At 42.6% G+C, this 24,080-nt stretch overlaps 1 protein-coding gene across 5 annotated transcripts; it reads left to right on the top strand.

The window, feature by feature from the left end:
- The first annotated feature begins 570 nt into the window (after positions 1–570).
- Positions 571–23,803, top strand: LOC139576328 (NLR family CARD domain-containing protein 3-like). Of its 5 annotated transcripts, XM_071402434.1 has the most exons (9): positions 571–687; positions 8,597–8,768; positions 16,691–16,804; positions 17,189–17,254; positions 17,719–19,470; positions 19,626–19,799; positions 22,391–22,564; positions 22,798–22,817; positions 22,850–23,803. In XM_071402434.1, exons 2-8 carry the CDS (start codon positions 8,605–8,607, stop codon positions 22,808–22,810), a joined length of 2,457 nt encoding a protein of 818 aa, XP_071258535.1. In that variant the 5' UTR covers positions 571–687; positions 8,597–8,604; the 3' UTR covers positions 22,811–22,817; positions 22,850–23,803. The 5 variants fall into 5 exon arrangements, with proteins under 5 accessions (XP_071258535.1, XP_071258445.1, XP_071258621.1 ...); XM_071402344.1 differs by having other exon boundaries at positions 22,798–23,803; XM_071402679.1 differs by having other exon boundaries at positions 623–687; positions 17,192–17,254; positions 22,798–23,803.
- Positions 23,804–24,080: the final 277 nt, after the last annotated feature.

The raw sequence follows: 24,080 nt of genomic DNA, 5'->3' as shown, positions 1-24,080 counted from the left end.
ATGTATTTTACCTCAGACGATCTGGTAGTAAGGTTGCTAGCTAGCACTCCTAGCAGCTTAAACTAGCTAGCTGGCTAACATTTATTGCTAGTGAAGTTGCTAGCTAGAATGTTCGCATAAACTAGCGCTAACTGGGCTAGTCATTGTCTAAATGACAGGTATAAATACATTCATAACCATAAAGGGGTAACTAGCCCCCAGGGCCCAGTTACACCCTAGTTACCAACACACTCATTCAACATATTACTACTTTACTCAAAAATGATCTACATTTTTCTCTCTAAACAAGTGGATTATTTTTCTTAAGGCTTTCCTACTTGTATATTTTAAAAACAATTATCGAACTAACTTAATCTAACTTTCCAAATGTCAAAGAATTTGATCAATTTACCACAAAATCGTTTTGTTGAAATACCTCAAAAAGTTGTGATGACCCAGGAATTGTGTTGTTGAGCAAGAGCAGTGGCAGCCAGGGAGGGGGAGGGGGGGCTGGTAGTTACCCCTTAGTACCCTACTGACAGATGGATGTTGAAAGATTGTTGTTGAACCTGATCACGTGTTTTGGGGCAGGAAAGAGCACCTTGAAAACGTTAAATTGCGGACAACATGTGGAAGTGGGCATAACAAAGAAACGGCACCTCCTTATATTACAGGCTCTGGATTACATTTACAGGAGACAAAAAACAGGTAAGGAACTTTTCCGAATGGCGTAAAATAAAATGCACCAATAACAAAATAGTCTATCCTACTGGGAATCCATGTGTATACAGATATACCTGAAGTTAAAATGCTATAAAGTACAGTATCGCAATATTACTCTTTGGTCCTTTAAAAAACGGCTGTATGTAAAACATCGCTATTAGGGCAGTTTTTCATTGCGGTCAATCCATCCGTTCTTTGTTTCCTCCTGAATTTACACGCGTGAATACACACTATAAGTAGTATTTAAAACAAACGACAACAAAGAACATTTGAAACTTATATTGATCTCAGATCGTTTTTCTTGGCCAACTTAACCTCTCCTTTCATGTAAGGAAGTCATGACCATCATGTTTTAGGAAAATATGATACTTTTGTACATGTATTAAATTGAGATTTTGGCCAATTCCAGTCCCGTTGTTTAGGGGGTCCGTGTTCCTACCCAGAATAATGTGTATATAGGACTGAGAAGCTCAGTGCTGGTGACTTTTTAAAAGGACATTCTACTGCAAAATGAATGAAAATAAAATGATGCTGAAACCATCTAAAATATAATTTCCACCTCCAGAAATTAGCCCCAAAACATATTGGGAAAAATTATGTTAAAACAATGTGTACATATTGGACCTATTATCAGATGTGCTATTAGCAATACGCATTATTACCTATAGCCCAACGGATGCAGCATAGTTGCTGTAAAATATGCATATGCTGAAGCGGAGTTTGTCCATCTGCTTTTACCCCATTGGACACAACATCCTGATTGTGGTTATTATTATTAATAATTATTTTATTAATTTTAGATTTTTGGGGGTATATATTAAAAAGTATGTCATTGCCCTTTTAAGATGCATTGTCTCCTTTGAGCTCTTTTGCGTAGTGATGGGCATTGCGAGTCTTTTCTGTGAGCCAGATCATTTGGCTCCATTCAACTAAAAGAGCCGTTAATTTTGCTCCCAAACGGCTCATCATTCAGTAAGTTTTAGAAATTGAAAAACCATTAAAAAAATGTCACTCCAAATGTATAGCCTAAAACGTTACCTACCATTATGTCAGGTCGTGAAATGTGAATTTTTACCTGACCAAATTATTAGATGGCCTGCAACTACAACAACAACAAAAATTGATGGGCAGACCTACAGTAGCTACAGGACAGAATCTTAAACTTAAAGCTACAGTCTTTGATCTGGGAATAATAGCCATTTCAATGATTGAACCATTGATTCTATTCTTAGATAAAATAATGTATAAAATATACACCAAGGTAATTCTCTGTCATGCCTTGGGCGGCCAGGGAAGACCTGTCTGTGACGGACCTGAGGTACATTTTTGCAGATAAAACACTTTGTTCTCTCTGTGCAGAAAACACTGGACAAGCCAGAGGATATTTTAAGGCAGTCTGAAAAACCTCACATTGATTTCCAAACTGTATCAAGGGTTGATAGAGGCTTTTCGCAATGACACAAAACATGTGTCATTGGGAAATGATCTGGCTCACAGACCTTAAGCACAGAAAAAAAGAGCATGGAGCAGATAATTGATATCTGGAGCTCAAAAAGCAATACTAAAAGTATGCAAATCGGGGAGCCAAATTAACCGCTCTTTCGTTGCGCAACCCCTCCTAACCATGCTTGAAACTCCAGTTGTAACCGAGTTTGTAAAACGATGCCACTCGCGCAATTGAAGGAGTACAGAAATAAAATGTTAGCAATGGTAAACTGGGACGCCACGCTTTTTGAACAAAGGCCAAAACTGTTTTCAAAATAGCTTTCCCAAAACTACTTTCAAAATTGTTTTCCCCCCATTGCATTAATAATTGTTGTGCATTGAGTGCTTGTCAGAATAGTCTACGTGTTTCTCTCCCTATCACTCGCAACTAAAATGCCCCTTGAGAGGAATATTTATATCACATAGAACACACAACAACAAGCCTACTAAGTAAGTAGGCAGGGATGCCACTTTGGTTTTTAGAAGGATCTGGGGGTCCTCCCCCATATTTTGGTGGCGCATCTAAAGCTACTTTCCTGCATTTTTACACCATACAATATGGCGTCTCTATTTAGAACAAAAGTAAACAAAAATGCCCACAGTCATCAAGGTAGGTAAGAGATCATTATTAAATAAGGGATTAATAAGACTGAACTAGATCAAAGGTTATTCAATAATAAATATTGTGTTGCACCTTTAACCAATAGCATAACAAATTAACAACTCTTGAATAAATACAAAGACTTTTGATTGTCTTTATTAAGACATCCTCTATGTCAAATGTCAGCCAGACCATCCAGACAGCCTGAGCTGCCTGCACGCCCGACCCTCACCAGTCTCTCTCCCAACACATTTTCCTTCCCAGTTCCCACCTTAAAATGTTTTATTCCCTAATAAGGTTTGAAATAAATAAATAAACATATACACCTCAAATATATATTAACACACAGAAACAGAAAATCCTCCATATAATTAATCTCATAGGCCTAATAGTACTGTAGAGCTCTTTTTGGTTGCAGACAATATAACTGGGTTGTCCCATCCTGTCCCTAGGGGTCCACCACCCTGCAGCGCCCCAACACACCCCACTCAGCTTTAGGATCTTAGTGAAACATTCAATATTGGTTTTGGGAGTGTGTTAGGCCAGAGTGAGAACCCACAGGACGGCAGACCCTCCAGGGCCAGGACTAAGCAGCCCAGCAGCTAGGGATTGCCTAAATAGGTATCTCCCCTGATGTGGTCATGTTTTCAATACAGACTCCTTTAGTCGTACTGTATTCCATATAAGGCATCCAGACCTTATTTGTATGTGTATTTATTATGGATCCCCATCAGCTGCTGCCAAGGCAGCAGCTACTCTTCCTGGGGTCCAGCCAATTTAAGGCAGTTATACATTTTAAAGACATTGAAATACATTAATAACAGATTTCACAACATATTAAGTGTGGGTGAATCTTGTAATAAATCAAATCTCGTGATATATAACTTGACATTTTGGGAGGATAACCAACCTTCCAATAAATGGCAATGCATTTCTTAGCCGCTATAAATGCTTGGTTACACAATTTCTTCAAAGAAGTCTACAGTGTCAACATTTCCAAGCAAACAAAAACAGGGAGAAGGGAAAATCTGTAGACATACTGAGATAACAAAAAAAACATACTCTTTTGCCAGAATTCAGCCAGCCTTCACAAGACCATAACATATGCAAATATGTCCCCTTTTGTGTTTTACACCTCCAGCAGACGATTTCTGAGTGCATGTAATTCAGTTTCACTGGCATATAGTACGTTCTATGGACGGTTTTATCTGGCTGATCGGATTTTCCTTGGGTTTTTGCCTGCCATATCAGTTCTGTTATACTCACAGACATTATTTTAACAGTTTTAGAAACTTCAAAGTGTTTTCTATCAAATACAACCAATATGTATATCCTAGCTTCTGGGCCTGAGTAACAGGCAGTTTACTTTGGGCACGTCAGACTGTCCGAACTTCCCGAATACTGGCCCCTAGCCCGAAGTGCACTAACTGCACTAATTTATGTCTGAGATTCTATGAAGATGACTTGGCATTCTAACATATCTCTATCCATTCATCATCATTGGCTTCTACCAGATCTTCCTCACATGTTTGTTTTGCATGTTTTGTGTCATTGGGAAAAGCCTCTATCAACCCTTGATACAGTTTGGAAATCAACTTTGGAGGTTTTTTAGACTGCCTTAAAATATCCTCTGGCTTGTCCAGTGTTTTCTGCACAGAGAGAACAAAGTGTTTTATCTGCAAAAATGTACCTCAGGTCCGTCACAGACAGGTCTTCCCTGGCTGCCTAAGGCATGACAAAGAATTACCTTGGTGTACATGTTATACATTATTTTATCTAAGAATAGAATCGATGGTTCAATCATTGAAATGGCTATTATTCCCAGATCAAAGACTGTAGCTTTAAGTTTAAGATTCTGTCCTGTAGCTACTGTAGGTCTGCCCATCAATTCAAGGTGGATCTTTGTATCATTCACTGATATTGTTAATATACTGCAAAATTCACCTGAGCTCCATATACTGGTATTCCCTGGCTGTCTTGTAATCATTGTTCTTCCTCTGTCAACCATGGTTACCTGCAAGGAAACACGTGCCGTCATCATTGCATTGCACAAAAAGGGATTCACAGGCAAGGATATTGCTGACAGTAAGAGTACACCTAAATCAACCATTTATCGGATCATCAAGAACTTCAAGGAGAGCGGTTCAATTGTTGTGAAGAATGCTTCAGGGCGCCCAAGAAAGTCCAGCAAGCACCAGGACCGTCTCCTAAAGTTTATTCAGCTGCGGGATCGGGGCACCACCAGTACAGAGCTTGCTCAGGAATGGCAGCAGGCAGGGGTGAGTGCATCTGCACGCACAGTGAGGCGAAGACTTTTGGAGGATGGCCTGGTGTCAAGAAGGGCAGCAAAGAAGCGACTTCTCTTCAGGAAAAACATCAGGGACAGACTGATTTTCTGTGAAAGGTATTGGACTGCTGAGGACTGGGGTAAAGTCATTTTCTCTGAATCCCCTTTCCGAATGTTTGGGGCATCCAGAAAAAGCTTGTCCGGAGAAGACAAGGTGAGTGCTACCATCAGTCCCGTGTCATGCCAGCAGTAAAGCATCCTGAGACCATTCATGTGTGGGGTTGCTTCTCAGCCAAGGGAGTGGGCTCACTCACAATTTTGTCTAAGAACACATCCATGAATAAAGAATGGTACCAACACATCCTCCGAGAGCAACTTCTCCCAACCATCCAGGAACAGTTTGGTATTGAACAATGCCTTTTCCAGCATGATGGAGCACCTTGCCAAAAGGCAAAAGTGATAACTAAGTGGCTCGGGGAACAAAACATCGATATTTTGGGTCCATGGCCAGGAAACTCCCCAGACCTTAATCCCATTGAGAACTTGTGGTCAATCCTCAAGAAGCGGGTGGACAAACAAAAACCCACAAATTCTGACAAACCAAGCATTGATTATGCAAGAATGGGCTGCCATCAGTCAGGATGTGGTCCAGAAGTTAATTGACAGCATGCCAGGGCGGATTGCAGAGGTCTTGAAAAAGAAGGGTCAACACTGCAAAGACTCTTTGCATCAACTTCATGTCATTGTCAATAAAAGCCTTTGACACTTATGAAATGCTTGTAATTATACTTCAGTATTCCATAGCAACATCTGACAAAAATATCTAAAGACACTGAAGCAGCAAACTTTGTGGAAATTAAAATTTGGGTCATTCTCAAAACTTTTGGCCACGACTGTACACAGGCGTACAGAGGCCCATTATCAGCAACCATCACTCCTGTGTTCTAATGGCACGTTGTGCTAGCTAATCCAAGTTTATAATTTTAAAAGGCTAATTGATCATTAGAAAACCATTTTACAATTATGTTATCACAGCTGAAAACTGTTGTTCTCATTAATTAAAGAAGCAATAAAACTGGCCTTCTTTATATTAGTTGAGTATCTGGAGCATCAGCATTTGTTGGTTTGATTACAGGCTCAAAATGGCCAGAAACAAAGAACTTTCTTCGGAAACACGTCAGAACAGCACTGTGTACTACTCACTTCACAGAACAGCGCAAACTGGCACTAACCAGAATAGAAAGAGGAGTGGGAGGCCCCGGTGCACAACTGAGCAAGAGGACAAGTACATTAGAGTGTCTAGTTTGAGAAACAGATGCCTCACAAGTCCTCAACTGGCAGCTTCATTAAATAGTACCCGCAAAATACCAGTCTCAATGTCAACAGTGAAGAGGCGACTCCGGGATGGTGGCCTTCTAGGCAGAGTTGCAAAGAAAAAGCCATATCTCAGACTGGCCAATAAAAAGAAAAGATTAAGATGGGCAAAATAACAAAAGAAATATGAAAAGATAGATGGTATCATCATAAAACAATATCAATTGATATCATATAAGGGACAAACCTTACTTTAAATTGAGGAGATCTTAGAATTTTTCAGTTAAGTGCCTGCACCTGCTGTCCTTTCAAATTCAAATCCAAATGTTTCAGTTTGGCAGTCAGGGTCCAGCAAGAACCCGAAGGAGGTTCCTTGATGAACCCCACCTCCTATGGGGTTCTTGGAATAACCTTTCTGTGGCCATTTTCATTGCCAAGAACCCTAAGGTTCTACGAAGAACTTTGAAGATCTTAGAATAACCCTTGTTGAACCCCTAATTGTTAGAGGGTAATATTTTTGCTAGGTACAGTTGAAAATACAGTGGCTTGTCTTTAACCATAGTGAAGGCAAATTAAGCCATAGTGTGTCCATTCAGCTTGGAGGATTTTAACATTCAATTTAACCACTTCTCTGCTGTGTGTCAAAAACAGTGCTACCCACAGTGTCCTTTTTAGATCTTAAGACACTTTTTTTCACTGAATTCAGAGCAGATCAGAATCTCACTTTTGATTGGTGGATTATGTATGTCTCCTAACGTTGCTTTATTAAACTTGGAACTGACAGCATTTTAGCAACATTAAATCTTATTAAAATTTGTTCGTATACACCCCCAGGAAGAATATTACACTTTTTTTTTTTTTTTTTTGACAAGCGAGCACGTATGGTCATTTTCACATTTTCATTCATTTTTAGAATGTTTGGGAATTACGTGTAGTATAGCATTTGTGAAAATTATATAGCAGTATAGAGTGGGAAAGCAGATGTGTGTTTAGACAATTAATAGACACTGCAGTAAATAAAACCGAATAAAAACATCTGTCTCGTCCAGGACCAGTCTGCACAGACCGGTGCGCCATAGCCAATCAGAGCTACAGTAGGCCTTTATGCAAACAAATAATTTGCCTCATAGGCCTGCCATCATTCACTTTGAACTGGACTGTGTGTTTACAGGCAGTTGCAACAGCACAACTTTAGATCATTAGAACGCATTCCGCAATAGCCACAAAGTATACCTGAACGGAATTCTGCAAATATGTAAATACCACAGGAGTCCTCTTACATATGGGAACTTTACAGTCCTATTGATCAAACAACCATTAAAAAGGTAGGCTCCCTCTCCCTCAGTTATGCACATCAACAACAACAAGATCAACAACTCATGCTAGCCAGAGTAAGATGAGCTAAAATCTAACGAAGAAACATTAGATAAATCATAATCTTTTTCAGAAAGTTGGCTATCAAAATTGCACTGATTAATGATGGTTAATAGTAAGTAGCCTGCTCGTCCTTCTGCAGCTTGCCTGCCAATGCATGCTTGTCCCAACCAAGCACCCAAGCTAACTGGATAAAGTTGGATAGCTTGCTAGCTAGCTACTTCCAGACACAGATGTTAGAACACCTCACTCTGACCATTTTACTCGCCCTCGCAGGTTAGAGCATTTGTGACTAACTGTTACTTTTTTGGCCTACGTTTTCTGACACCGATCATATTCAGCGGGTGTTGCGCACTCGTAAATTAATTAGTTATTCTGTGCTCTGGCACACAGACGAGAGTGCTCTGAAATCGGAGCAGATGGCCAGAGTGATTTTATGAACGCAAGAGATATGCTAACTGGATAAGTCATTCAAATTCAGCATAGCTAGCTAGCAAAGAACTCTGAGATCTCAATGTTAAAATAGGGACTTTTCGTTTCCATTTCCTGGTTTCAGTTTTGGAGGTTTTTCTTCCGACAGCAAGGATGCAACCTGGGTTGCACTTATGCACTACTAATCATACTTAATTATGCACTTCTGTCTACCAGCAGTGAATTACAGGCATAAAGTAAATAAGGCTACAAAGCACCAAGACGTTATTTTATTTTGCACAACCCCCTATCAGGGTAGATCAGCTTCAACTGTCTAAGAAGTTGTAATTCTGTGCAGTGCCAGTGTTAAAAAAAAAAAAAGTAAAAAAGTAAATATAAATAATATTATTTTTGTGTACAAGGTGTCAAAATGAGTCTCTCTGCGGAGATTGAAAATGGAAGCAGTCCTAGTAACTGTGAAGACACTGAAGAGGAAGCCAGTTCTTCTGGAATGAGTTTATCAGGGAATGAGGAAGCGATGTCCCCTAAAATACGTTTTCCTGTTGAACAGGACACTTGCAGTGAACTTAAAAGGTAAGCTCATCAAATAGGTAAGTGTGAATGGGCTGAGATTTTTTAAAATCTTTAGTACAAACCAGTATTGGTTGCGAAAAATGGGGCTGGGATGTATGGCTACCGTTTTACGGGCTCATGACCAATTCTGCTATTTTGTGTTTTTTGCACTATTCTTAATTTATTTGTACATAATGTTTCCGCCATACTTTCCTATGACCAAAAGAGCTTCTGGACATCAGAACAGCAATCACTAACCTCGATTTGGATGAGGACTACCTCAATGAGTCTTCGGCCCAAGGTATACAAACTGCTCACCCAGGAGCCTAATCCCTGACACTCGGAAGAGAAAAAGACGGCGCTATAGGGGCCGCCGTGCAGGCATCCTTAAGAGACGACATCGGTGAGTGGATAGACCGCCTCGACCCTCCATTCTATTGGCGAATGTGCTATCTCGTTTGAGACTATCCTATCAACGGAACATTAAGAACTGTAATATACTATGCTTCTCGGAATCATGGCTGAACAAGGACATGGATAATATACAGTTTGCTGTGTTTTCTGTGCATCGGCAGGACAAAACAGCAGCTTCCGGTACGTTCAGCTGTATAAGGCCATAAGCAAACAAGAAGATGCTCATCCAAAGGTGGCGCTCCTAGTGGCCAGTGATTTTAATGCAGGAAAACATCAATAAGTTTGACCTATTTTCTACCAGCATGTCACCTGTGCAACTAGAGGGAAAAAAACTTTAGATCACCTTTACTCCACACAGAGATGCATACAAACAGGAAGTACCAGTGATGCGCTCAATATGGAAGCGGTCCGATAAAACGGATGCTAAGCTACAGGACTGTTTCAATTAGCACAGACTGGAATGTGTTCCAGGATTCATCCAATGGCATTGAGTATACCACATCAGTCACCTGCTTCATTAAAAAGTGCATTGACGACGTCATCCCCACAGTGACCATACGTACATATCCCAACTAGAAGCCATGGATTACAGGCAACATCCGCACTGAGCTGAAGTCTAGAGCTGCGGCTTTCAGGTAGTGGGACATTAATCTGGATGCTTATAAGAAATCCCACTTCGCCCTCCGATGAACCATCAAACAGGCAAAGTGTCAATACAGGACTAAGATCGAATCCTACTACACTGGCTCTGACGCTCGTCGGATGTGGCAGGGCTTGCAAGCTATCACGAATTACAAAGGGGAACCCAGCTGCGAGCTGCCCAGTGACGCGAGCCTACCAGACGAGTTAAACGCCTTGTATGCTCGCTTTGAGCCAAGCAACACTGAACCATGCATGAGAGCACCAACTGTTCCGGACGACTATGATCACGCTCTCCGTAGCCGAGGTGAGTAAGACTTTTAAACAGGTTAACATTCACACCAGACGGATTACCAGGACGCGTACTTGGAGCACGCACTGACAAGCTGGAAAGTGTCTTCACTGACATTTTCAACCTCTCCCTGACTCAGTCTGTAATTCCTGCATGTTTCAAGCAGACCACCATAGTCCCTGTGCCAAAGAACGCCAAGATAACCTGTCTAAATGACTACCACCCCGTAGCACTCACATCTGTAGCCATGAAATGCTTTGAAAGGTTTGTCATGGCTCACAACACCATCATCCCAGAATCCTGGACCCACTCAAATTCACATACCGTTCCAACAGATCCACAGATGACGCAATATCTATTGCCCTCCACACTGCCCTTTCCCACCTGGACAAAAGGAACACCTATGTGAGAATGCTGTTCATTGACTACAGCTCAGTGTTCAACACCATAGTCCCCTCCAAGTTCATCACTAAGCTAAGGACCCTGGGACTGAACACCTCCCTCTGCAACTGGATCCTGGACTTCCTAATGAGGCTAGTCAACAACTCATCCGCCACGCTGACACTCAACACAGGGGCCCCTCAGGGGTGCGTGCTTAGTCCCCTCCTGTTCTCCCTGTTCACCCACGACTGTGTGGCCGTGCACAACTCCAACACCATCATCACAGGGCTGTAGTGGAGAGGGTCAGCAGCTTCATGTTCCACATGCCACATCACTAAGGACCTATCATGGTCCAGACACACCGACACAGTTGTAAAAAGGGCACGACAATGCCTCCTCCCCCTCAGGAGGTAGAACATATTTGGTATGGGCCCTCGGTTCCTCAGAGTTCTACAGCTGCACCATTGAGAGCATCTTGACTGGCTGCACCAATGTTTGGTATGGCAACTGGTCGGCATCCAACCTCAAGGTGCTACAGAGGGTAGTGTGTACGGCCCAGTACATCACAGGAGGTGAGCTCCCTGCCATCCTGGACCTCTAACAGGCAGTGTCAGAGGAAGGCCCTAAAACTTGTCGAAGACTCCAGCCACCCAATCATGGACTGTTCTCTCTGCTACCGTACAGGAAGTGGTACCGGAGTGCCAAGTCTGGCCCAAAAGGCTCTTGAACAGCTTCTACAGAGCAGTACGGTTGGTCCTTACATTTACATTTACATTTAAGTCATTTAGCAGACGCTCTTATCCAGAGCGACTTACAAATTGGTGCATTCACCTTATGATATCCAGTGGAACAACCACTTTACAATAGTGCATCTAACTCATTTAAGGGGGAGGGGGGGGGTTAGGAGGATTACTTTATCCTATCCTAGGTATTCCTTAAAGAGGTGGGGTTTCAGGTGTCTCCGGAAGGTGGTGATTGACTCCGCTGACCTGGCGTCGTGAGGGAGTTTGTTCCACCATTGGGGTGCCAGAGCAGCGAACAGTTTTGACTGGGCTGAGCGGGAACTGTACTTCCTCAGAGGTAGGGAGGCGAGCAGGCCAGAGGTGGATGAACGCAGTGCCCTTGTTTGGGTGTAGGGCCTGATCAGAGCCTGAAGGTACGGAGGTGCCGTTCCCCTCACAGCTCCGTAGGCAAGCACCATGGTCTTGTAGCGGATGCGAGCTTCAACTGGAAGCCAGTGGAGAGAGCGGAGGAGCGGGGTGACGTGAGAGAACTTGGGAAGGTTGAACACCAGACGGGCTGCGGCGTTCTGGATGAGTTGTAGGGGTTTAATGGCACAGGCAGGGAGCCCAGCCAACAGCGAGTTGCAGTAATCCAGACGGGAGATGACAAGTGCCTGGATTAGGACCTGCGCCGCTTCCTGTGTGAGGCAGGGTCGTACTCTGCGAATGTTGTAGAGCATGAACCTACAGGAACGGGTCACCGCCTTGATGTGAGTTGAGAACGACAGGGTGTTGTCCAGGATCACGCCAAGGTTCTTAGCGCTCTGGGAGGAGGACACAATGGAGTTGTCAACCGTGATGGCGAGATCATGGAACGGGCAGTCCTTCCCCGGGACGAAGAGCAGCTCCGTCTTGCCGAGGTTCAGCTTGAGGTGGTGATCCGTCATCCACACTGATATGTCTGCCAGACATGCAGAGATGCGATTCGCCACCTGGTTATCAGAGGGGGGAAAGGAGAAGATTAATTGTGTGTCGTCTGCATAGCAATGATAGGAGAGGCCATGTGAGGATATGACAGAGCCAAGTGACTTGGTGTATAGCGAGAATAGGAGAGGGCCTAGAACAGAGCCCTGGGGGACACCAGTGGTGAGAGCACGTGGTGCGGAGACAGATTCTCGCCACGCCACCTGGTAGGAGCGACCTGTCAGGTAGGACGCAATCCAAGCGTGGGCCGCGCCGGAGATGCCCAACTCGGAGAGGGTGGAGAGGAGGATCTGATGGTTCACAGTATCAAAGGCAGCCGATAGGTCTAGAAGGATGAGAGCAGAGGAGAGAGAGATAGCTTTAGCAGTGCGGAGCGCCTCCGTGACACAGAGAAGAGCAGTCTCAGTTGAATGACTAGTCTTGAAACCTGACTGATTTGGATCAAGAAGGTCATTCTGAGAGAGATAGCAGGAGAGCTGGCCAAGGACGGCACGTTCAAGAGTTTTGGAGAGAAAAGAAAGAAGGGATACTGGTCTGTAGTTGTTGACATCGGAGGGATCGAGTGTAGGTTTTTTTAGAAGGGGTGCAACTCTCGCTCTCTTGAAGACGGAAGGGACGTAGCCAGCGGTCAAGGATGAGTTGATGAGCGAGGTGAGGTAAGGGAGAAGGTCTCCGGAAATGGTCTGGAGAAGAGAGGAGGGGATAGGGTCAAGCGGGCAGGTTGTTGGGCGGCCGGCCGTCACAAGACGCGAGATTTCATCTGGAGAGAGAGGGGAGAAAGAGGTCAAAGCACAGGGTAGGGCAGTGTGAGCAGAACCAGCGGTGTCGTTTGACTTAGCAAACGAGGATCGGATGTCGTCGACCTTCTTTTCAAAATGGTTGACGAAGTCATCCGCAGAGAGGGAGGAGGGGGGAGGAGGGGGAGGAGGATTCAGGAGGGAGGAGAAGGTGGCAAAGAGCTTCCTAGGGTTAGAGGCAGATGCTTGGAATTTAGAGTGGTAGAAAGTGGCTTTAGCAGCAGAGACAGAAGAGGAGAATGTAGAGAGGAGGGAGTGAAAGGATGCCAGGTCCGCAGGGAGGCGAGTTTTCCTCCATTTCCGCTCGGCTGCCCGGAGCCCTGTTCTGTGAGCTCGCAATGAGTCGTCGAGCCACGGAGCAGGAGGGGAGGACCGAGCCGGCCTGGAGGATAGGGGACATAGAGAGTCAAAGGATGCAGAAAGGGAGGAGAGGAGGGTTGAGGAGGCAGAATCAGGAGATAGGTAGTGGTCGGAGACTTGGAGGGGAGTTGCAATGAGATTAGTGGAAGAACAGCATCTGGTAAAGATGATGTCAAGCGTATTGCCTGCCTTGTGAGTAGGGGGGGAAGGTGAGAGGGTGAGGTCAAAAGAGGAGAGGAGTGGAAAGAAGGAGGCAGAGAGGAATGAGTCAAAGGTAGACGTGGGGAGGTTAAAGTCACCCAGAACTGTGAGAGGTGAGCCATCCTCAGGAAAGGAACTTATCATGGCGTCAAGCTCATTGATGAACTCTCCAAGGGAACCTGGAGGGCGATAAATGATAAGGATGTTAAGCTTGAAAGGGCTGGTAACTGTGACAGCATGGAATTCAAAGGAGGCGATAGACAGATGGGTCAGGGGAGAAAGAGAGAATGTCCACTTGGGAGAGATGAGGATCCCAGTGCCACCACCCCGCTGACCAGAAGCTCTCGGGGTGTGCGAGAACACGTGGGCAGACGAGGAGAGAGCAGTAGGAGTAGCAGTGTTATCAGTGGTAATCCATGTTTCCGTCAGTGCCAAGAAGTCGAGGGACTGGAGGGAAGCATAGGCTGAGATGAACTCTGCCTTGTTGGCCGCAGATCGGCAGTTCCAGAGGCTGCCGGAGACCTGGAAGTCCACATGGGTCGTGCGCGCTGGGACCACCAGGTTAGAGTGGCAGCGGCCACGCGGTGTGAAGCGTTTGTATGGTCTGTGCAGAGAGGAGAGAAGAGGGATAGACAGACACATAGTTGACAGGCTACATAAGAGGCTACGCTAATGCAAAGGAGATTGGAATGACAAGTGGACTACACGTCTCGAATGTTCAGAAAGTTAAGCTTACGTTGCAAAAAATCTTATTGACTAAAATGATACAGTGCTGCTGGCTGGCTGGTGAAGTAGGCTAGCTAGCAGTGGCTGCGTTGTTGACTTTGTTTGAAAGTGTAGCTGGCTAGGTAACCTCTAACTAGCTAGGTAACCTCGATAATTACTCTAAACTACACAATTATCTTGGATACAAAGACAGCAAAGACAACTATGTAGCTAGCTAACACTACACTAATCAAGTCGTTCCGTTGTTCCGTTGTAATGTAATAGTTTCTACAGTGCTGCTATTCGGTGGCTAGCTGGCTAGCTAGCAGTGTTGACTAGGTAGGAGAACGGCAGCGCGGCGGACGAAAATAGCTGGCTAGCTAACCTCGATAATTACTCTAAACTACACAATTATCTTAGATACAAAGACAGCAAAGACAACTATGTAGCTAGCTAACACTACACTAATCAAGTCGTTCCGTTGTTCCGTTGTAATGTAATAGTTTCTACAGTGCTGCTATTCGGTGGCTAGCTGGCTAGCTGGCTAGCTAGCAGTGTTGACTACGTTAGAAGGACGAAAATAGCTGGCTAGCTAACCTCGATAATTACTCTAAACTACACAATTATCTTTGATACAAAGACGGCTATGTAGCTAGCTAAGATCAAACAAATCAAACCGTTGTACTGTAATGAAATTAAATGAAATGTAATACTACCTGTGGAGCGAAGCGGAATGCGACTACTCGCTCCAACCCGGAAGTGAGTAACCAACCATAAAAAGCACAGTTACACAAATCAGAAATGTGTGTAAACTCGACTATGTTGGAAATTCTAATCCTGCCTTAAACAGGTTCAAGACAGACAGACCAGTCTCACCTGTACCTAGTGGTATCCCCATGAAGAGTGACCAGTCTATGGAACATCCTGTTTTCTTCAGGGAGGGAGAACTTTCCAATGAACAAAGTTGAGACCTTCAAATGAATGCTTTTTCTTTAAAGCTACAGTCTAGGATTGATAAATCATTTTACTTAATTTAATCATATCTAGCCATTGTTTCAATTTTTTTTTACCCCTTTTCTCCCCAATTTCATCATATCCAATTGGTAGTTAGTCTTGTTCCATTGCTGCAACTCCCGTATGGACTCGGGAGAGGCGAAGGTTGAGAGCTTTGCATAAGTATTCACACCCCTGAGTTAATACATGGTCTAATCACCTTTGACAGCGATTGCATCTGTGAGTTTTTCTGGATAAATCTCTTAAGACCTTTGCACACGTGGATTGTACACTATTTGCCTATTTTTATTATTTTCAAAATTATTCAAGCTCTGTCAAATTGGTTGTTGATTATTGCTAGACAACCATTTTCAAGTCATGCCATAGATTTTCACGCAGATTTAAGTCAAAACTCTAACTCGGCAACTCCAGTGTCGATTTGGCCTTTTCTTTTAGGTTATTGTTCTGCTAAAGGGGGAATTAACCTCCCAGTGTCTTGTGGAGAGCAGACTGAACCAGGTTTTCTTCTAGGATTTGGCCTGTGCTTAGCTCCATTCTGTTTATTTTTGAAAAACTCCTTAGTCCTTAACCATTACAAGCATACCCATAACATGATGCAGCCTTCAATATGCTTGAAATTATGGAGAGTGGTACTCAGTAATGTGATGTACTGGATTTGCTACAAACATAACACTTTGTATTCAGGACAAAAAGTTATTTGCCTTGCCACATTTTTGCCTTGCCATATTCTGTACAGGCTTCCTTCTTTTCACTCTTTCAATTAGGTTAGTAGGGTGGAGTAACTACAATGTTGTTGATCGATCCTCAGTGTTCTCTTATAACAGCCATTAAACTCTGTAACTGTTTTAAAGTCATCATTGGCCTCATGGTGAAATCCCTAAGTGGTTTTCCTCCTCCCCGGCAACTGAGTTACGAAAGACTCCTGTATCTTTGTAGTGACTGGGTGTATTGATACACCATCCTAAGTGTAATTAATAACTTCACCATGCTCAAAGAGACATTCAATTTCATATATTTTTTTATACCCATCTACCAAAAGGAAAACCTCCATGGTCTTTGTGGTTGAATCTGTGTTTGAAATTCACTTCTCGACTGAGGGACCTTACAGATAATTGTATGTGTGGGGTACAGAGATGAGGTAGTCATTCAAACATCATGTTAAACACTTATTGGACACAGAGTGAGTCCATGCAACATATGCGACTTTTTAAGGAAATGTTTTACTCCTGAATTAAGACATTTTAGCTTTTAATTTTTTATTAATTTGTAAAAAAAATTGAAAAGCGTGTAGACCAATGACCAAAAAATCTCAAATTAACCAATTGTAAATTCAAGCTGTAACACAACAAAATGTGAAAAATTTAAAAGGGTGTGAGTACTTTCCGAAGCTTCAATGTTTTTTATGAGTGAAAGTTGATTATTCTCTTTTGACAGGTTCAAGACAGACCGACCAGTCTCACCTGCACCTAGTGGTATCTCCATGAAGAGTGACCAGTCGATGGAACTTCCTATTTTATTCAGGGAGGGAGAACTTTCCACTGAACAAAGGTGACCTGAGAAATAACCTGGTTATGGCTTTTCCTTTTATTCATCATCATGTATAGATAAAGACTGAGGGTCATTTTACACTCATACCACTCGTACCTCTGGTTGACAAACCTCATCAAAGGAAATCTGTTTCCCTCTGCTAACATCTGTGTAATAATGTGATAATGGATAACCACTTGACCTGCAGCAGCCAATCATATTCCATCTGAGTTTGTTGATCAGGTGACAGAGGTACGAGTGTAAAATGACCCTCAGAAGGAGGAGTACTTCAGGAAAAGACTCAGTGATGAATATTTTATTTATTATTAATTCTTTACTTTTATTTACCATCTTCTGTATAGATAAAGACTGATGTCATTGCTCTCTGTGCTCATTTTTACCCAGCAGTACCTCTGAGCAGAATGACACGTCAATGGATAACCAACCCAGAGGTCCTACTGATGACAAAGTGTGAGTGATCGCAGTTTATACTACATCCTACCTGTTTTCTATTAATTATATTCACCAGCCATGTGTCTGACATCTGGTACCTTTACTCTGTGCATTTCCAGATAATAGCATCCAGTTCATCATTCAAGATGCCTAATTTAGCTTGTTATTAGATACCTTGTCTACAGGACATCATTCAGTCTGACTATACTAGAAATGTAGATAAAATAATAATATGATGACTATAATAGTGAGACTGGACCCAAGGTTTAGTGGAACTATCAGGAGATGCAGAGTGCATTGTCTCCCAGTAAATGCACCACATTTTGTGCTTTAATCTTCACTTAGTCTAGAAAACTCTAGGATGTCAAACTCTGTGCTGTTTCATCATTGATCACATCCAGGTCAGGGTTTATATTAGATTTTTTTTAACCCAAATTTAATTAAATTCCCAAGGAACATGTATCTTTCTTTTCCACCTATAGATACCCAACAGAAGTTCAGGAGAAAATGAAATCCTACTTGAAGAATAGGACATATTCTTTATTTGAGGGCATTGAAGATGCAGGAAAAACGACACCTCTTAACAACATCTACACAGAGCTCTACATCACACAAGGTGGAAGTGGAGAGGTCAATTCTGAACATGAGGTGAGACAGATTGAGACAGCATGCAGGTTTCCAGTAGAACAAGAGACATCAATCCAACTCAATGACATCTTCAAACCCTTACCTGGACAAGACAAGCCTATCAGAACAGTGCTGACAAGGGCAGTTGCTGGTATTGGAAAAACAGTGTCTGTGCTGAAGTTCATGTTGGACTGGGCTGAAGGAAAAGCAAACCAAGACATCCAGATCATCTTCCCACTTCCTTTTCGGGATCTGAACTTGATGAGAGATACAAATCAAAGTCTGATAAAACTACTTCATCACTCCTTTATGGAAACAAAAGAATCAGAAATCTCAGAAAACGAAAATATTGTGTTTGTTTTTGATGGTCTGGATGAATGTCGCCTTCCTCTGGACTTCCAGAATAATAAGATCTGCTGTGATATCACAGAGTCAACTTCAGTGGATGTGTTGCTGACAAACCTCATCAAAGGGAATCTGCTTCCCTGTGCTCACATTTGGATAACCACCCGACCTGCAGCAGCCAATCAGATCCCTCCTGAGTGTGTTGACCAGGTGACAGAGGTACGAGGGTTCAATGACCTACAGAAGGAGGAATACTTCAGGAAGAGAATCGCTGAGGAGGACTTGGCCAGCAGAATCATCTCGCACATAAAGACGTCAAGGAGCCTCCACATCATGTGCCACATTCCCGTCTTCTGTTGGATTTCAGCCACTGTCCTAGAGAGACTATTGGTTGAAGCAGAGAGTCGAGAGATCCCCAAGAATCTAACTCAAATGTACGCTCACCTCATGATCTTCCAGTCAAAACTGAGGAGTCAGAAGTATCCTGTAGAGCCTTCCAACGATTTTTACTGGGATAAAGAGATGATTCTGGCACTGGGAAAACTGGCTTTTCAACAGCTAGAAAAAGGCCATCTGATATTCTATGAGGAAGACCTGAGAGAGTGTGGCATTGACATCAAGGACGCGTCTGTGTACTCTGGAGTGTGCACTCAGATCTTCAGAGAAGAGTCTGGGCTTAACCAGATAAAGGTGTACTGCTTTGTACATCTGAGTATCCAGGAGTTTCTGGCTGCACTATATGTGTTCCTCATGTTCACTAACGACAACAACAATCTGATGGCTAAAGAGAGATCCCTCCGCATCACAAACAGTCTATACCAAGATGCAGTGGACAAGGCCTTGCAGTTTGAAAATGGCCATCTGGACCTTTTCCTCCGCTTCCTTCTAGGCCTTTCACATGAGTCCAATCAGCATCTCCTACAAGGCCTACTGACACCAACAGGAAGCAGATCACAAAGCAACAAGGAAACAGTCAAGTACATCAAGGAGAAGATCATAAAGAAACTCCCTCTGGAGAGATGCATCAATCTGTTCCATTGTCTGAATGAACTGAATGATCATTCTCTAGTGGAGGAGATCCAAAGCTACCTGAGCTCAGGAAGTCTCTCAAAATCTAAACTCTCATCTGGACAATGGTCAGCTCTGGTCTTCATGTTGCTGACCTCAGAGAAGCTGGATGTGTTTGACCTGAAGAAATACATCAGATCAGATGCATCTCTTCTCAAACTTCTCCCAGTTGTCAGACCCTCTAGAACGGCCCTGTAAGTGATTAGTCAAATTATATTCCAGACAGCATGCTAATGTAACATAATAATGAACATCAGCTTGCATTACCATTTAGGCTGACAACTCAGTCCTTAAGGGGAAATGTTTTGTTGGCACCTGGGTATCTTGAGATGCACCTTTTTTTCCACAGGCTGAACGAATGTAAACTCACCAAGAAAAGCTGTGAGGCACTGGCTTCTGTTCTCAAATCAAATTCATGCTGTCTGAGACTGCTGGACATGAGTGGCAATAAACTTCAGGATTCAGGAGTGAAGCTGCTCTCTGCTGGACTGGGGGATCCACACTGTAAACTGGAGACATTGAAGTGAGTGACTTAAAAAATACATAAACAATTATTTAACTAGGCAAGTCAGTTAAGAACAATTTCTTATTTACAATGACGGCCTACCCCGGCCAAACCTGGACGACGCTGGGCCGATTGTGCACCACCCTATGGGACTCCCAATCCTGGGAGCCTGACTGACTTTGACTTTCTCCACTGCAGAGGAAAGTGGATGTTGTAAATATAAAGATGTACATTCTTCATGTTGTAAAGGTAGTTATAGGTTTGTGTGGGTTACTTAGCTGGATCATCTCTTCCTAGGTTGAATGATTGCAACCTCACTGAGAAATGATTTGAGGTGCTGGCTTCAACTCTCAGAGTTCAACTCTCTGGGTTCACCACCTCAAGTTTGAGAGAGCTTGACCTGGGAGGAAATGACCTTCATGAGTGGAGGTGTTCTCTGCTGGACTGGGAAATCCACACTGTAAACTAGGGAAACTGAGATGTATGACTGTTGGATGTTGTTATTATGAAGGTTGAAATGACTACTTCATATTGTCTATAGCACCATTAGCTATGTGTCCATCCAATTGGTGACAAATATTCTAAAATCAGCATAAATAAAATATGCGCATTTTTCCATCTTAGATATTTCCACCAAATTCACTTGTTTAGATAAAATGCTGTGCGTGATGGTTTCCATCGCATTTTTAACACTACTGATGGTTTTGTAACTAAAAATGTTGCTTTATATAGCGAATGTAGCCACTCTGGTATTGGCACTTGCCCTCTAGCCAACAGCTGGCAGATACAGTGAGGGTATATAGACTACATGATGAGATTATTATGGACAAAAGAGAGACGGCAGCTAAGCATCGGTCATCATGTCACCAGAATAAGACCCTCAATATTTATTGGAAAGGAGCATCAAGCTCATCACCTTGTGAAGTTCATCATAACTTATTTCATCTGTAGACTAATAAACTGTGCTTTCCAGAGTTGTAGTGGGAGGAACAACACAACATGTGACTCCAAATGTACTTCCATATGATGGTTATTATACCAATATTTGCTGATAAACTCGTTTCCACTGCCATTTCTTGCATAACACATTTTACCGACACTAAAAGATCCCACCGTATTTTGTTTAGTCGATATTTGGAAAGGTAACCAACAAAGTTGCTGTTTCCATCCGGCCTTTTCCATCCACATGTACTTTCCGCACATATAAAGGTTGGATGGAAACCTGGTTAATGTAGTTATAGATTTGTGTGCATTACTTAGCAGCATTCTCTCTCTCCAGGTTGAATGATTACAACTTAACAGGAATCCTGTGAGGTGGTGTCTTCAACTCTCAGCTTAAATACCTCAAGTTTGAGAAAGCTAGACTTAAAGGAAATGAACTCCAGGATTCAGGAGTGAGATTCGTCTGTGCTGGACTTGAGAATCCACAATGTAAATTGGAGACACTGAGGTAAAACTATCCCTCATCAAATCAAATTGTATTGGTCGCATTCACATATTTATCAGATGTTTTTGTAGCGAAATTCTTGTGTTCCTAGCTCCAACTTAGTTTAGTTTATTAATTTCACCATTTAAAAAAAACAAACACACATAACACTTGAAAAAGCCATACATGCACATAATTAAAGTCATGGAGGATAACACACAATAAAGTCTGGGACTTATTTCCATTGTTAAATCATGGAGGATAACACAATAAAGTCTGAGACTTATTTCCATTGTTAAATCATGGAGGATAACACAATAAAGTCTGAGACTTATTTCCATTTTGGTCCTCTTACAGTGCAGTAATATCTAACAATTCACAACAATACACACCAATCCAAAAGTAAAAGTATGGAATTAAGAAATATATACATATTAGAAGGAGTAATGTTGAAGTCCGGAGTATAAATAATATATATGTGTATATGTCACAGGAGGTTGGTGGCGCCTTAATTGGGGAGGACGGGCTCATGGTATTGGCTGGGGCGCAATTAGTGTAATGGTATCAAACACATGGTTTCCATGGTTTCCATATGTTTGATGCCATTCTATTTGCTCCGTTTCAGCCGTTAGTATGAACCGTCCTTCCCTCAGCAGCCTCCACTAGTATATGTGATGGGATGTATAGACATTATGGACAGTATGTGGATAGAATATGTACTATATCTGAATAATATGTACAGTAGGGTAGAATAGTATATATACAGCAATAGTTGAATAGGATGGACTTGACTAGAATTTAGTATTTACATATGAAGTGGGTAAAACAGTATGTAACATTTAAGTGACCAGTGTTCCATTATTAAAGTGACCAGTGATTCCATGTCTGTGTACATAGGGCAGCAGCCTCTAAGGTGCAGGGTTGAGTAACCGGGCTAGTAAGCCGGCTAGTGACAGTGTAAGTTCAGAGCAGGGTACTGGGTGGAGTCCGGCTAGTGAAATTATGAATCTGGGCACCAGTCCATTATTTGACAAAATTGATCAGTTTAAATGTGTTCATTTCAATTCAATAAAAGGTTCAACATTGTTCAACATATGACATTAAAATGACACATCGCTACAGATGCAAAATGTACATTTTCTGAAATATGTTATATTGTGTGAATTTTCCTCACTTTCCACAGGCTGGCAGGTTGCAGCATCACAGAGGAAGGCTGTGCTTCTCTTGTTTCAGCTCTGAGGTCAAACCCCTCCCACCTGAAGGAGCTGGACCTGAGTGGAAATACTCCAGGAGACTCTGGAGTAAAGCTGCTCTCTTCTCTACAAGAGGATCCCCTCTATAAACTGGAGACACTGAGGTGAGTTTTACTGATCAGTTTCATGAGCACACTGATGTAGTGATCAGTAAGCCATTGTAGACATCCAGACACTGAGTCATATTCAACATATGCCAGGTTCTTATTGGATAAGTTCAGGTAGTCCCTGCCCGTTTTGTTCCGTGTTCTTCTCTTTGATGTCTAGTGAATACGACCCCTATATGTCTATGCTGCAGTGTGTGGACTTAGATCCACTTCCCTTCTTTCCTTCCCAGGTTAAATGATTGACAGCTCACAGAGTCAGTGAAGGAATGGCCTCAGCTCCAAGTCCTTGGTTGTGGGAGTGCGCTGCAGTTAAATGCTTCTGGGACAGTTACAAAATACATTTCAAAGTGCATGAATGTAAATATTCAATGCTTCGAATCAACGATGATAGCTCCTTGAATCTCTCAATCAATCAGCTCTGGCAAAGTGGTGCCAGGAAAAGAACCTCAACAAACACATCACCGGCGGCACACTGCCTGCCCTCCAGGACATCTACAGCACCCGGTGTCACAGGAAGGCCAAGAAGATCATCAAGGATCTCAGCCACCCGAGCCACGACCCGTTCACCTCGCTACCATGTAGAAGGCGGAGACAGTACAGGTGCATCAATGCCGGGACAGAGAGACTGAAAAAGAGCTTTTATCTCCAGGCCATCAGACTGTTAATTAGGGGGAAGGGGTGGTTGGATGGATGGGTGTGGCTAAAGAAACGGGATGAGAGGTTGAGACCCACTTTTTGTTTTCTTGTTTGAATATTGTACCAGTGTTCTGTTTCTGTTGCTTGTTAGTGTAGTGTGTGTTCTGTTAGCTTAGTAAAAAGCTCTCCTTTTATGATGACATCATGTCTATACATATTGACTGTAGTTCAGTGTGTTCTGTTAGCTCAGTATAAAGCCTCCTTTTATGATGACATCATGTCTATACATATTGACTGTAGTTCAGTGTCACTATAGTCAGCTTCTTAATCTCAACCTGATAGTCTTCCTAGTGACTCTACATTTTACCAGACTTTATTTCAGTGTATTATACGTCTCAGGATTGTCTTGTGTGTTGTACACTGCTTTGATTTTATTGTAGCACCGTGGCTTTTTGAAAATGTACCATTTCTTACATTCTATGTAACCCTGTGTGTTCATCTATGGTTAACTGTATTTCATACTATGTAACCATGTGTGTTAATCTATGGTAAACTGTATTTCATATTCTTTATACGAAGTAAAGCTGTTATTCATATTGACATTGTGTCCATCTGTTAATAATTGAATTACAGCTATGAATGTTCATACAGTAATAAATAGGTCTACCTGTGTGGTGAAATACGATCCCTTATTGATGTCACCTGTTAAATCCACTTCATTGTAGATGATGGGGAGGAGTCAGGTTAAAGAAGGATTTTTAAGCCTTCAGACAATTGAGACATGGATTGTGTACAGTATGTGTGCCAACTAAAATTGATTTGACATGGAACAAAATAAATGTGACTACTAAACCATATTTTAATAGTTTCTAAATGG

Source organism: Salvelinus alpinus, chromosome 1, assembly GCF_045679555.1.
Source record: "Salvelinus alpinus chromosome 1, SLU_Salpinus.1, whole genome shotgun sequence".
NCBI classification, from domain to species: domain Eukaryota; kingdom Metazoa; phylum Chordata; class Actinopteri; order Salmoniformes; family Salmonidae; genus Salvelinus; species Salvelinus alpinus.
The sequence above is the reverse complement of the archived record's forward strand: the minus strand, read 5'-3'. Positions and strand labels throughout refer to the sequence as shown.

What these genes read in the sequence shown, in the direction of transcription:
- LOC139576328 (XM_071402434.1), top strand. Translation starts at nt 8,605, where the DNA reads ATGAGTCTCTCTGCGGAGATTGAAAATGGAAGCAGTCCTAGTAACTGT. An exon ending in GGTCCTACTGATGACAAAGT is followed by an intron (nt 17,255 to 17,718) that starts GTGAGTGATCGC and finishes TTCCACCTATAG; the next exon opens with ATACCCAACAGAAGTTCAGG. An exon ending in AGACCCTCTAGAACGGCCCT is followed by an intron (nt 19,471 to 19,625) that starts GTAAGTGATTAG and finishes TTTTTTCCACAG; the next exon opens with GCTGAACGAATGTAAACTCA.